This window comes from Lepidochelys kempii, chromosome 6 (genome assembly GCF_965140285.1).
Source record: "Lepidochelys kempii isolate rLepKem1 chromosome 6, rLepKem1.hap1, whole genome shotgun sequence".
Classification (NCBI taxonomy): Eukaryota; Metazoa; Chordata; order Testudines; family Cheloniidae; genus Lepidochelys; species Lepidochelys kempii.
The window spans coordinates 100,061,148-100,076,490 of NC_136385.1; the positions used below are offsets into that span (position 1 = coordinate 100,061,148).

The following is a 15,343-nucleotide window of genomic DNA, read 5'->3' on the forward strand; positions in this document are numbered from 1 at the left end:
ATCCCAGTTTGTTCCATTAGTGTGTGCTTAAGCAGAACAGTCTCACCGAGAGTGAGAAGTGAGTCATTTTTTCCCCCCTCAGATGCCAGTGAATGAGCAATGATCACGAACTCTGCTCCTCAGACACTGCCTGTACCCTAGGTGCTTTGGTTTCTTTTATTAAGATCTAACAGACTCCACATAGAGTAGGCCACAGCTCAAGCCTCATTACCCCATGGTCTGACTTTTTATAGCTACAGTTTTTAGCGGATTCCCTCACACTGCCAAGCACCAGTTTTTAAAGAAGAACTTATAGCCCTTCAATATGCCTTCAGTCTACTGAATCCATAACTACTTTAAAATGTATGAGGTCACTAGACTGGGTTACAATCTTCTTTTAAGTTATCCTTTCCACCCGAGCACCTCAGCTACACTGACCTGACAAATAAGGTACATGGCACACAGCAAGAGGTGCACTGTGCCAAAGAACAAGTTCCTTTCACAGAGAGAAAAAAGGTCAGATTCTTCACATCTTCCAACTTCCTCATCAGAGCAAGCTGTTCCCATCTATTCTGCAGATTCCCCAACAGCCTTAGAGCCAGAACAGCTAGTTCCTATGCCACCCCTCATCTCTTCCCACCTCCAAACACCCCGAGCATGCTCCAGCACAGGCGGCACGGCCACAACATACTACTCTGCAGCTACCCCTAGCTAGTGGACCGGGGTGTGGGGGGGGTTAGGTGCTGTGGAGTGTATAAAACTAGTTAAAGCAGTGGTCTCCAAACTTTTCACAGTCACACCTCCCCTGACCCGTGTCCACGCACACACACCCCGAGCCAGGGCCAGAAGGGGGGCCACAACTCCTGTGGGGGGAGAGGGGAGGAGCACAGACGGGTAAGGGGGCCGAGGCTGGGGCCATAGCCAGGGCCAGAAGTGAAGCCGGGGGTGGAGCTGGGGGCCAATTCTAGGGGCCAGGAGTGGAAGCCGTGGCCAGGCCATGGTCGGGGCCGGAAGCGGGGCCAGAGCAGAGCTAGGGGCGGAGCAGAGCTGAGTGGTGCTTCCTCCCTGACCCTTGGGTAGGCTGGCCCAGGCCCTGCTGTGTCCCCGCTCCCGCCCGGGGTGCCACACCTCACAGTTTGGGGACCACTAGGTTAAAGTGTTAGAACGTCATAACTGGCTCCCTGATATCTCTCCCCCTTCTCTGCTTCTCCCCATCTCGGGGTGGCAGCAGAGAATTTGAGCCTTACAGGCTAAAGTTAGGAATGATCCGTATATAGCTGGGATGCTTCAACAGAATAGGTAAGATTTAAGGACTTATTTTACAGGACTCTGCACTTATCCTTATTGAACCTCAGATTTCTTTTGGCCCAATCCTCCAATTTGTCTAGGTCCTTCTGTATCCTATCCCTCCCCTCCAGCGTATCTACCACTCCTCCCAGTTTAGTATCATCCGCAAATTTGCTGAGAGTGCAATCCACTCCATCCTCCAGATCATTTATGAAGATATTGAACAAAACCGGCCCCAGGACCAACCCTTGGGGCACTCCACTTGACACTGGCTGCCAACTAGACACGGAGCCATTGATCACTACCCGTTGAGCCCGACAATCTAGCCAGCTTTCTACCCACCTTATAGTGCATTCATCCAGCCCATACTTCCTTAACTTGCTGACAAGAATACTGTGGGAGACCGTGTCAAAAGCTTTGCTAAAGTCAAGAAACAATACATCCACTGCTTTCCCTTCATCCACAGAACCAGTAATCTCATCATAATCTCATCCTGCAGCTTGAACTTAGGTTTTGCCAGAGCCGGAATATAGAGGCCCAGAGTCTGTAGGGTCGTGTGGAAGCCCTTCATACCATACAGCCTTGTATCTGTTTCTGCTGCCAACAGAGCTTTCCCGTCAAACAAGAGATCCTGCATGGAAGACTGCGCCTCGCCAGACAGCCCAGAGAGCAGGAGCCATGGATCGTGCAGCCGTGTCCGCAGCATCCGAGGCTGCCTGCAGGGACGCCCTAGCAGCCGCTGCCCCTTCCTCCACTAGTGCCTTGAACTCCTTCCTATCGCGCTCCTGGAGGGAGTCCTCAAACTTGGGCAGGGAGCCCCACGGATTGAATTTGTGCCGGCCCAGGAGAGCCTGATGGTTTGCCACTCGTAACTGGAAGCTCAAAGACAAATACATTTTCCTTCCGAAAGAGTCCAGTCTCCAAGAGTCTTTGTTCTTTGGGGTCGGGGCTGGCTGACCCTGCCGTTCCCTGTGGCTGACAAACTCGACCACCAGGGAGTTGGGCCCAGGTGGGTATACAAGTACTCATGCCCCTTAGTGGGTATAAAGTACTTGCATTCCGCCTTCTTAGAGATGGGGGCCAATGAGGCCGGTGTTTGCCACAGGGCATTTGAAATCTTAGCCACCCCTTCCTGGAGGGGCAAAGCCACCCTTCCTGATGCCTACGAGGACAGCACGTTAAACAGGGAGTCTGAGGGCTCCTCCATCTCCTCTGCCTGGAGGTGGAGGCTTGCTGCCACCCTCTTTAAGTCCTCCTGAGGGGCCGAGGGGGGCAGGGCCGCAAACGCCTCCTCCAGGCGGGGCGAGGAGGCCGGTGCAGTGCTCTGGGTATCAGCTGGCACTGGAGGGTCCACCACCTGGTCGGACTCCGGGCACGGTGCCGAGGACATTCATCCCACTGACTCCTCTCTCAGGTGTCTGGAGAGGGAGGCCAATGATGCTTCCGAAGCTCCAGCCACCGAGCGAGCTCCCACCGGGGGCTGCGCTGGAGGCCATTGTGCCCACTGGTACCATTGGGCCGGCCATGACGCTTGGTGCCACTGCACCTGCTGTGGCACCAGCGGGGCCGGCTGTTCGGGTTGGCTGGCCTGGCCCATCGAAGGACGGCTACGAATGGAGACCAGGCTGGTGTAAGATCTGCTGATGTCTCTGGACCGGGAGGAACGGCGGTGCCAGGATCTATGTCAGCCACGGGACTGCAATCTCGACGTGGAGGACCGGTACCGACGGTAACAGCTGCTCCACGAACGGCCTCAACGGGTGGACCCGCGATGGTGAGATGCCGGTTATCAATGCCCAGGGCTGCGATGTCTTGGCGGAGACTTGGAGCGGGAGTCCGAGCAGGAATGGCATCGACGACCGTGCCGTGACCGACTGCAGTACCCCCTCCAAGACGAGAACCGCTGGCAACGCCTGCCGCAGTCCCGTCGATATTCGCTCCTTGAGGACGAGCGGTGCCGAGAGTCCCGGCCAGATGGAACCCAGCCAGACAGTCTGGTTGGCGTCAAGGGTGATCCACATGGATTCTGCCCCGAATGGTCACTGGGCGGTGAATGGTGTCAGGAACGTTCCCTCGACCGAGGCCAATACCGGGCCTTAGGCGACTGCGGAGATCCCAGCGGCAACTTGCCTCTGGAACATGGGGCCGACATCAGCGGTGCTCCGGGCACCGGCATGGACATAACGTCCCAGGCCGCCTGGAGGGCTTCAGGCGTGGACGGCATCTGGACATCCGGAAAGGCCTGTTCCGAAGGGGCCGGGCTACTCTGCTCAACGTGAGTTGGGGGCCTGGGGCCTGGTGGGGATCGAGGACTGCCTGACATGGGCCTAGCCTCTGTCCCAGACTTCCCATGGTGCCGCTGCGAAGAGGGAGTCTTTCTGGCCCTCTTGGCGTGCCCCGTGGACAGGGATCAGTGCCGACTCATCGATGGCACCAGTGGGTTGCCATGTGCCGACGCCACGGTGCCAGGTACCGGTTCGGAGCGGCGTGCTGGATCGGGGTCAGCACCGACTCCATCAGGATGGCCCGCAGCCTAATGTCCCTTTCTCTTTTGGTCTGAGGCTTAAACGACTTGCAAATCTTGCACCTTTCGCTGATATAGGTTTCTCCCAAACAGCGCAAACAGTTTGCATGCGGGTCACTTCTTGGCATAGAACGCCTACAAGAGCCGCAAGACTTAAACCCCAGGGCGCGGGGCATGCCCCAGCCCACTGACTAACTAAACTACAGGTACCAACACTGAACGAATGAACAATTCTTGGGACAAGCTACAGCAAAGCTGGAGCAGAGTAGTTCCAACGCACTTTCACTGGTGGCAAGAAGAAACTGAGGGTGGGGGAAGCGCGCAGCTCCCCTTATACTGCGCCAGGCAGGCGCCACTTCAGGGGGCGCTCCCCCGCAATCAGTACTACTGGGGGGAAAACTTCTGGCACCAGTGGACGTGGTGAGCATGCACACATATTGTGGAATACACATGAGCAATCACTCGAAGAAGAAAAACAGAGTTATTATGCGTCTTCAGTCAATGGCAGCTTGGGTAAGTCAACAGTACTATCAAGCTTAAAGAGAAAAGGCACTTCCAGAGGTTCCTAGTAAGATGAACACATGCTGATAATTTTAACCCTTTTTACAGTAGTTTTACATCTTCACTTGCTAGATGATTCATAGATACTAAGGCCAGAAGGGACCATTGTGATAACCTAGTCTAACAGCCTGTACAGCCTAGGCCATAGAACTTCCCCGTTCCCCAAATATCCTAAAGCATATCTTTCAGAAAAAGATCTAATCTTGATTTTAAAATTGCCAGTGTTGGAGAATTAATACAGGTATGTAGTTAATTTTAATTTTCTGCTTCTGAGACAACACACTGGTATCCAATGAAATTCAACTAGAAAAACATGTCCACCCATCTGATGGTCACATCAGCCTCCACGTGAACAAACCCTGCCTACCTAAACTAAACCAGTAATGAGACTCAGCAGATTAATTGAATCAAACTTTGCTAGTTGAATCACAGCTGAAGTCATAAGGCTCAATTCACACTAAGGTCTATGACAGTTTTTGCCAGCGTAGACCCTAGAAGAAACCAGCCATAGCAGAATATTTGCAAGAGGGTGGCATCAAAGCATGTTCCGTGCACCAACTGTAGGAGTTCCAAGCAGCCCCCAAAATAGGCAGGGCTAGCCAGAGAAGGGGCCTGGCTCTATGACTGAACCGACTGGGCATATAACTGTCAGCAGATTTTAAGGCTAAGTCCACTCAGGTGGAAAACTCCGATGGAATTTGAAAGGAGCCAGGCTAGCACATGCAGCTGTAATGATCACCTCTCTATACCCGACAGAGTAAATTATTTAGCAGGAAAGGTTAAGGTATCAAACCTTTGGTGAGAGCTTAGCAAAGCCAAAGCTCCCAGCAAACTCTACTTCTCTGAAGTTACATAAGAGAAACCAGTGGAAATACATGATCAGAGCAGGCTACCAAGAAAGCAGCTTCATAAAAAAGAAAAAAAGTGACCTACCCTATGATATCGACCACTTGATGGAGCTCAGAGTCGATCATCATGAAAAAGGAAATTGGCTCCCACAGGTTATCACTGGCTATGATCCTCACCCGCTGCAGACTTCGTTTATCCAAGGTGTACCTTAAGAGCTTTTTTAAGAGAAAAGAGAAAGAAAAAAAAAGTTGTGTCATACTGGCACAAATCCAGGTTTGCAACAGAAAGCGGCTTTGCTTGGTTACCAAATGAACTTTTTACAATTTTTTTTTAAAAAAAATCTTCCTTTTACACCTCCATACAGAACAGTTATGTCAAGAGTATACTTAGCAAAAAGAATGTCAACCATAAGCTGGTGATCAAAAGAGACAACATGTTCTTCTATCATGTCAAGCCCCAAAGTTCAGTTAGTCCAAGATTGCACAGTACATAAGGGAGGTACGGAAAATGAAAAACATTTGATTCTCATTTTCTTACATACATGCAGAGTGTAGATAAAGTTCGACAAGGCAAAGGCAACTACATTTCATGACAGAGAATCTATTTGCAGATCAGTAACTTACAAAATGTCAGTAGTTTGAGTGTGCAGTTACAAAGAATATAGACAGAAAAACATGGACAAGTCTGATCCAAAAGGTATACAACATTTCTGAACATAAAGCAAATATTTCATAATAAAACACAATGAAGAACAACTGCATCACCAGCGGACTCTTTCAGTTTAAAAACTGAAGCTACAGAACACAGATAAGGTTTACAGTCCACATTGGGGGTATGCAAGGAATTACTCTTATGGAAGTTTTTGTTTCAGAAACAAAGCAAGCTGCTATCAGATAATACTGTACTTGTTAAAGTCATTTAGATGACTAAGGAGTAAGCACTTTCCAGGACATTCTGCTGTTTACATGATGCGCACACATAACTTGCTGCCTTCAAAACTACTGTACCATTAACATCATATCACAGAATACAAAAAGTCCAAATACGGAAAATCTGAGAGCAGATGTTTCTCCTGCAACACTAATTCATCCACTTCGCATAGTATTTATTTTGTGGTACATATTAAACATCATGACAGGACTAAAGTTTGACAAGAAAAACAGGTACAGAAAATGCTACATGCAGAGGGCCAAAGACAGCTTAGTTACATCTTTGTAATGATCAGAATCTGAACCAGTATACCACAGGACAGAGCTAACAGCAGAGAATATCAGATTAAGATTTCCTGACTTTTCAGTTCTTATTTTCTCAGCCTTAATGTGATGATATTGCTTCTCATGCACATCACAAAACTAGCAAAGTAGAATGTTGAACACTAGAATCTCTTGAATTGGCTTCCTTCAAACTTAGAGTATTTTAGGTCTCAACATAAAATGTAAATAAACCCAGATTGAACTGTCTAGCCTCTGTTCTTTTTGAGCTATGCAAACACGAAAATTCTGATTTACAGGAAAGGTTGCATGGTCCAGAAAGGAAAACAAGAGTTCATTAGCAGGAATTTCCAAAGTTCTACCCTAGCTCTGCCACTGATCCAGCATGTGATCTTGGGCAAGTCACTTCACTTCAGTCTGAGTTTCTCCAACTGTAGCAGGGATAGTAATAGCTGCCTACCTCACAGGAAGCAAGGCGGGAATTAGCTAGACATTATCTTCAGACTAGACATGGCCTTTGAGATCACTATTAAGAAGCTATTATCTTGGATATACTATCACCTCATACAAGCAGGAGTCAGTCAGGATATCAAACAAATCCCTTGTTTCCAGGAGGGCCATTCAATTATGGGTCATTCTCAAAGACTCTTGGTTCCCACTAAATTGCAAACTATATCTAATGAAAGACTATTGTCATCAACAAACCAAGTTACTATGATCATAGCTAAAATCCCTCCTCAACAGCAACTTTTTTCTCACTGATGACAAATCATACTATGATTATTGGGTGACTTGGGTCCTCTGAGAGAAGACCAGAACCTGAAACATCATTATCTCCCCTACAGGACACCAAGGGTCATGAGGCATTGCCATTGACTTCTAAGGGACAGGCTTAATTGTGCATGGATTTCTAAAGAGCATGATCATCACAGACCATAATTTAGAATCATAAAATATCAGGGTTGGTCATCTAGTCCAGTCTAGTCTAGACCTCAGTAGGTCATCTAGTCCAACCCCTGCTCAAAGCAGGGCCAATCCCGAACTAAACCACCCTAGCCAGGGCTCTGTCAAGCCTGACCTTAAAAACCTCTAAGGAAGGAAATTCTACCCCATCTCTAGGTAACCCATTCCAGTGCTTCACCACCCTCCCCTCCTAGTGAAAAAGTTTTTCCTAATAACCAACCTAGACCTCCCCCACTGCAACTTGAGACCATTACTCCTTATTCTGTCATCTGGTACCACTGAGAACAGCCTAGATCCATTCCCTTTCAGGTAGTTGAAAGCAGCTATCAAATCCCCCCTCATTCTTCTCTTCTGCAGACTAAATAATCCCAGTTCCCTCAGCCTCTCCTCATAAGCCATGTGCTCCAGCCCCCTCATCATTTTTGTTGCCCTCCACTGGACTCTTTCCAATTTTTCCACATCCTTCTTGTAGTGTGGGGCTGGACACAGTACTGGACACAGTACTCCAGATGAGGCTTCACCAATGTCGAATAGAGAGAAATGATCAGGTCCCTCGATCCGCTGGCAATGCTCCTACTTTAAACAGCCCAAAATGCCGTTAGCCTTCTTGGCAACAAGGGCACACTGTTGACTCATATCCAGCTTCTTGTCCACTGTAACCCCTCGGTCCTTTTCTGCAGAACTGCTGCCTAGCCACTCAGTCCCTAGGCTGTAGCAGTGCATGGGATTCTTCCATCCTAAGTTCAGGACTCTGCACTTGTCCTTGTTGAACCTCAGATTTCTTTTGGCCCAATCTTCTAATTTGTCTAGGCCCTCTGTATCCTATCCCTACCCTCCAGTATCTACCACTCCTCCCAGTTTAGAGCCATCTGCAAACTTGCTGAGGGTGCAATCCACACCATCCTCCAGATCATTAATGAAGATATTGAACAAAACCGGCCCCAGGACCGACCCTTGGGGCATTCCACTTGATACTAGCTGCCAACTAGACATGGAGCCATTGATACCTGTTAAGCCCGACAATCTAGCCAGCTTTCTATCCACCTTATAGTCTATTTATCCAGCCTATAGTTCTTTAACTTGCTGGCAAGAATACTATAGAAGCCCATATCTAAAGCTTTTCTAAATTCAAGGAATAACACGTCCACTGCTTTTCCCCTCATTCACAGAGCCAGTTCTCTCATCATATTTGAGCCAATGCTTTTTAAAAATCAGATTGGAGACAAGAAAACCTTTTCAATGACAAGAAATAGCTCTCACTTCCTGATATATGTTCATGCTATCCAAAGGGCAACATTTAAAATTAACTCCTAGTTACAAAAATACACAATTAAGTTTATCTAAGTTTCTTATACTCACTGTATGTACTTATAGAATAAGGATCAGAAGAGACATCCTAGAATGCCTTCAACATTTTATATTTGCTTTATTAGCATATGAAGCAGGAGCTTTCTGTTGAGTGAGTTTGCCCTTTGGAAACATGGCAAAAAATGTGAGCCTGAAACATGACACACACATTGTGGGAGACTGCTGAAAAAATAGTAAGTACATTTGATTTTTGTAAAAATAAGGAGTCCTTGTGGCATCTTAGAAACTAAAATTTATTTGGGCATAAGCTTTCGTGGGCTATAACCCACTTCATCAGATGCATGGAGTGGAAAATACAGTAGGCAGGTATAAATACACAGCACATGAAAAGATGGGAGTTGCCTTACCAAGTGGGGGGGGGTCAGTGCTAACAAGAACATCTAAGGTGGCTGTGTAACAGGACTGGTCAGAGGAGATTACACAAGGTGAAAGATGGCTAAGGAATAATAAGAATTTTTGGGGACAGAAAAGGAAAGGACAGAATATAGAAATGCAGAGAATGAAGCAAATTTGGCTCGAGACTGGACATGGGGAGAGATGTAGAGATTAGCTGAAAGACAAGACACTAAGAGGACTATAGGACATAAAACTCACCGCTACTGGCACTCTTGTTGACAGTGTCAGACAGAGGCCAAAGATTTAATAAGCCTAAAACTGAACTACCCTCCATTATCCTCAATCAGTTAGGCCTATTGGTAGGTCATAGTCTAAAACTTGTGTTGTGTCTGCTTATCTTGTGGATATACAGAGGACTTCAGTTTTCAAATGTATTAATCCAGAAAGTTTCATAAACAAAGTCACATCTAAAAGTAAAAAATATCCTTTAAAGCACTGTGACTTGCAGATTTTGAAGTTTTACTTACACTATACAAGTTATAAGGACAAAAGTTTCCTATGTTGAATATTCTCAGGATTACATTTTTAAAGCACCATATCCCAGATAGTTAACATTCAGAAGCTCAACATGTCGGAAAGCTACTTTCGTTATAAAGTCTCCATTCTCAGGTAGCATGGCGCTGCACTATAGAAAGAGCACATATAACGGTTCAAGGGAGACTCCTTCCACTCACTTGAAGATTAGTTTATATAAGCTCTTTAAAGAATTTCTTGCAAAATCTTATGGACAGATAAAGTGGAGAGTAACTGGACTAAAAAACAGTAGTATGTGGGAATATTTCTTCCCCAGAAGAAGCTGCAATATTCCTGGGATTACACAGCAACAGAAGTCCAGCCTAGAAATACAAATAGCTGATAAGCAGCCAGTCCTAAAATATAAAAACTATCAGTAACTAGACCATCAGTGAGAAAGATCGTGACTCATTCAATAGCTTGGAACACTATTATGGATGACCAGTGTTTACAGAACAGGTGACCTTCAATAAAACAGATTCACACAACTGTAGAATAACTTTCTGCCAGCGATTCCAAAGTAAATCTTCCTAAAATTCTGGGGAGTTTTCCTTTTCTGAACATAGGGAAGTAATTCAGTCAGAGTAACTAATCTAACTTCACATGCTAAAAACGGAGCATAATAAAACATTAAGCAATTCTAAGCAAACTGATCTGCACTGTATCTAACTCAAGGTTTCAAACACACAGGATGATATTAGACCAAAAAGCAATAATACGTATCCAGTAAGTGTTTCAACAGGCAAGTGCACAACAGAGAGTCCATACACGTCATGTATTTTCCAAGTGATCAGGAATGCAAGGTGGGTGCTCTGCCAGATGCCAAAGAACTTCTATCAGCAGGGGTGCCAGAACAATTTTTATACTGGGAGTGCTGAGAGCCATTGAACCAAACTCTGAACCCTGTATATAATGGAAACCACTTCAAGCCAGGGGGTGCAGCAGCACCCCCCACATCCCTAGTTCCAGCACCTATGTCTATCAGTGTCTGTTTGGCATTTCTAAGGTGACAAACCAAAAACCATTCTCAAACTTGCCAGTCCATCATTCTTGAACATTGCTGTGATACTCACTACGGTCTCAATTCTGCACTCATTGAAGTCAATGTCAAAACTCCTACTGATTTTAACGGTTGCAGGATCAGGCCTTGAAAGAGTTTTCAATTAATATTACCCCTATGGAAAAGCCCTATGCAATTTAACAGGGGTGAAGCCAATAGGGTTCTATATAGGTTTTTAGAGTAGCTTCTAGAATTTAACAAAGAATAAATTCCTTTTTCTAGGTTGTTTAAACCATACTATACAGTTCTTTAGCAGGGATGCAAGTCTTATAACATTGTCTGAGATGGTTAAAAAACAAGAAAAGTTACAGAATTTAATGGAAAATAGGACTTTTCTTCAAGGGTAGAAAACATTTCCCAAAAGCATATTTTGAACTTGTAATCAGGAGTTTTCATGCCAGAAACCTGATTCTAAAGCTTACACTCCTAATTAGAATTATTCATTCCTCAGCTTACAGAAGTTGTTGATAAGGTGTACTCAGTTTTAGATAAGAAAAAAAATAACAGTTTTTCCTGGCTAATACAGCATGTGGAGTATAGTGTGATACAGAAGTTTTATCTGCATGAATCAGGTGAGGCTGCATTACTCACAAAAGCAAAAGCCATAAGGGAGGTCGTTTCACGTTCATGTCGATAAAAATCTTTAACAGTATATCACACCATCACCTACCCTGAATGTGCTACACGTTATAGAAAAAAATATTTTGAATGTTTTTAATCCTTCCAAATGTAAAGCCAGACTTCATTAGTAACTGCATTCCTTCTGAGCTCTGCACATTTGAAACAGAAAATGACACATACAACATGGCACATTTAAAAGTCAGATCTCAGGTCTTTCATGGGCTAGAGTAAGCACTAGGAATCTTCTCTAATAATTGGTACAGCACTTCCATTTCAAGCCCTGAAGTGTTGTTGCAAGATACCAGATCACAAATCTCTACCTCAGCAAAGATGGAATATTATCAATTTAGCAGTGTAATTTTTTTTCAGCAAGAGGAGGGGAGTGAAGCCAGAAGAACACTATTTCTGTGACAACTGGACTTTTAAATATGATAGCTGATTTAAGGACATGTCTACAATGCCCAGAAGTTTGGACTAAGGAGGGTGCGAACAGCAGTGCACACCAACCTATGCAGTAACTTCTCCATGTAGCTGCTGCAGGTGCGAATTTAAAGGTTGAAGATGCTGATTTGAAACATCAGAATAAGTACCAGGGACACAGAATGGTGGGCAAAATGAGTAGCATGGCAAATATAATGATATCACCATGTGAGTATCATATATTCCTTACAGAAAAGATGTTAATAATCCTGTTATTTGTAACTACTTATCCCAGAGATTGTTAAACCTCTGATTTTTTATTTTTTTTAATATATGAGTTACACTGTCCTGCCTCTTTACTTTTGTTTTCTACTTAATGATATAAGAAACAGTAACGAACTAAGGAGGGAAGATGAATAACATGACTGCCTTCAAAACACACTTAACAGGATCATAGAGAATTTAAGTTTATACTAACATACTTCCAAATTCCCTGTTATGGCTGGCATATATCGGTGATGACAATGAAATATTTTTTAAATGGCTGACAAGCAAAAAGAACCATTGTAAGACAGGTGCAACACCACACAGAACAGAGAGAGTAGATTTCTTGAATAAGCATCTGAACTTCTAGAGCTAATTTTTTCCTTATCACTCAAAAAAAAAATCTACTCCCAATTCAACACCTTTTTTTTTTTCCAAAGCTAGAAGGAAGGAATGCTGCACTAAAAAAATTTGAAATTTGCCGCTCTAGTCTGGCAGGGCTGGCTAAGGGGGAGATAGGGTCTTGCAGCCTGCACCAGCACTCCTGCCATCAGGGGGCTAGTAAGTGCCGCAGTGGGGCAGGGAGTGGGAGAGTGGGTCTGTAGATAGATGGGGGGGCAAATGGAGCAATTTAGCCTGGGCCCCTGTGGGGCCCCCCACAAGAATTTTCAGGGGCCCCCACGAAAGTTTTCGGCAGCACTTCTGCGGCGGGTTCTTCAGTGCCGCCGAACACAGCCGGAGTGAAGGACCCGCCGCTGCCTCTTCTGCTCCGGGTCTTCGGCAGCAATTCAGCAGCGGGGGCTCCTTCTGCTCCATGTCTTCGGCGAAGTGCCCCGAAGACCCGGAGTGGAAGGACCCCCGCTGCCAAAGACCCCAGGCCCCTAAATCCTCTGGGCGGCCCTGGGTGGCAGCTCTGGGAAGTAGGGGTTTGCCCTGGGTTTTAGGTGGGGTTCCATTCCTGGCCCTCCTTCTTGGGTCTTGGCTGCTGGCCCCCGGGCGCTCCGCTCCTGGGCCTGTTGCTGGGGGTCCCAGCTGCTGGCCAGCCACGGGTCCTGGCCCCATGTCACAGCAGCAGAGTCCGGTTGTTCAGCCCACGCTCAGGGCTCCACTTCTGGCCCCAGTCTGGGCATAGGGGACTGTGGGCAGTTTTAGGGTGGCGGATGCTGTGGCTCTCAGCCTGAGGCCCACAATGATAAACAGTTTGAGGACCACTGGTTTAAGGGATAATACCAAATGCATATCATGGGGACAGATTCTGCCAAACTTATTTACTTTTAGGACTTTAATAGGACTATTTTGAGTAAGGTACCATTCAAGGTGAGCAAGGCTGGCAGAATCTGGTCCAAAATTTGGAGGGTCTAGGAAGCCAAGCTACTAAAACAGGGACAGAACTAAACTACAGCTGCATTAGTTTATTCTGGCACATGGTAGGATTACGGCCTATTCATAAGAATTAAATACCCACTTGGAAGTAGAGACAAAATCCTCTCTTCTCCTGGCAGATCAGGCAAAATCCAGCATATAGGGACAAGACATTTGTTTAAGGAATGCTTTACCCAATCAGAGCCTATCCACTAACCAATGAGGAGCTGCAAATGTAAGGCTAGTATATGGTACAGTAAAAATCCTCCTCAATGGATGACACTGTACCTAAAGACTTAATCCCAACAGATGTTGAGTATCCTCAACTCCTATTAAATTAAACGGCAATGGATGGCACTCAGCACCTTGCAGGATCATGCCCTTTGTTTTCCAAGAGCAAGCAGTGCTCTAAATAAGCCAACCCCCACTCCTGAACAAAGAGCAGATAGTTTCCTCCTTAAGGAGAGTGATGTAGACTAACGTGATCTACCCTATCAGTGGGGCCAGGTTTAGACTTAGTTAACCAAAATACTCTGTGGTTTCAGAGTAAACTGACATTTTTCTAATAATAGGAGTATTGGATAATCAAATCTAGCTCAGAAGAACTCTCATATAGTTGGGCCAAGTTACAAGTCAAACAATTCAATCAGCCACAAAGCTTTTCCAGAAAACTGCCTCAAAGACTGCAAGTCTGTACTGCTGAATTTTTGAATTCTGTACTGCCCTTATTGCTGAAGTACCAGGTTAGCTTTGCTAAGATTTAAAATTGTATGGCAAGCAAAGGTGGAATCTGAAAAATGGAATGTTTTCTGTATAACAGAAGAGAGTGAACATGAAGAACACAGAGAAATAAGTGTTAACTTTCTGAACACAGACAAATTTCTTAAGACATATGGAAGTCAGAAAACAACATTAAAAAAATCCCACACAGTTTCTATAATAAATTATCTATCCAATTGTTTAGGCTCAATATAGTGAATGAAACCCAACAATATTAAGATTTACCAATAAATACATTAGAACTATTGGCTTGACTCAGTTCTAATATAATCATGTGTAGAAAAAACTGCAAAAACTCTATGGCAAACAAAGCTCTAGAGCAGTTCTATAATTAATAGAGTAATCTAATCTGGGATCCAATCCTTGTTCACTTCTCTGGGAAATTCAATGTCACTCCACAGATAATACAATTCGGTATTAAATTTAAAATTAATTTTTTGCTTATTTCCGAAATATTAAGATGCAACAAAAGAACTGAATTTAAGGTAGAAACAGTTTCTTTGCCTTAATAAAATTCCACTTTAACGTTACATGCCCTACTGCACATCTTCTGTCAACAGTAAGTGTTTTTGGTTTTGAGTCACCATCAAGGCCTTGTCATGTGAAGTGCTGAGCTACTTCAACTTGCCTTTATTTTAAATGGGTGTTGAAGAAGCTTGGCCTCCTGCAGAATTTACCTTTGAAAGTGGTAATGTAGTTCCCGTGATTAGGTATCATGGGTATTTGTGAGAAAACTTCCAGTTCAACTATGACAAATAGAATTAAACATACTCTGCATTTCATTAAGAACTTATAATTGGTACCATAATGAGAACCTTATATGAGTTCTGTGGTAGTAAGATAAAGGATGATGTTATCATGCCTAGGGGAAGTTCTGTAGATTTTCAACTGGTTCCAGTTGGCAACTAGGTTTTGGAACAATGCAACATGTCTACGGGGCTACAGGCCCTTCAGTAGCAGCCAGTAGAAATCAATAGTGACGAGGCTGAAGGATCCTAATGGTGTCTACTGGAGTTTCCATTAGGGATGAGAGTTCCATATGTAGGGTGACCAGATGTCCCGATTTTATAGGGATAGTCCTGAAATTTGGGGCTGAGTCTTACATAGGCGCCTATTACCCCCCACCCTCTGTCCCGATTTTTCATACTTGCTGTCTGGTCAGCCTATCCATATGAAACTTCCTCA

At 45.0% G+C, this 15,343-nt stretch overlaps 1 protein-coding gene across 10 annotated transcripts in view; it reads right to left on the reverse strand.

The window, feature by feature from the left end:
• GALC (galactosylceramidase) overlaps positions 1 to 15,343 on the reverse strand; it is a 120,622-nt gene that overhangs the window by 90,804 nt on the left and 14,475 nt on the right. For all 10 annotated transcript variants that reach the window (XR_012159514.2, XR_012159515.2, XR_012159517.2 and 7 more), the window contains one exon: positions 5,285 to 5,415. Coding sequence is in view for 4 of the 10 variants with exons in the window: in XM_073349361.2 (XP_073205462.1) it covers positions 5,285 to 5,415 (131 nt within the window). In the remaining 6 variants the exon portion in view is untranslated. The remainder of the gene's footprint in view (positions 1 to 5,284; positions 5,416 to 15,343) is intronic.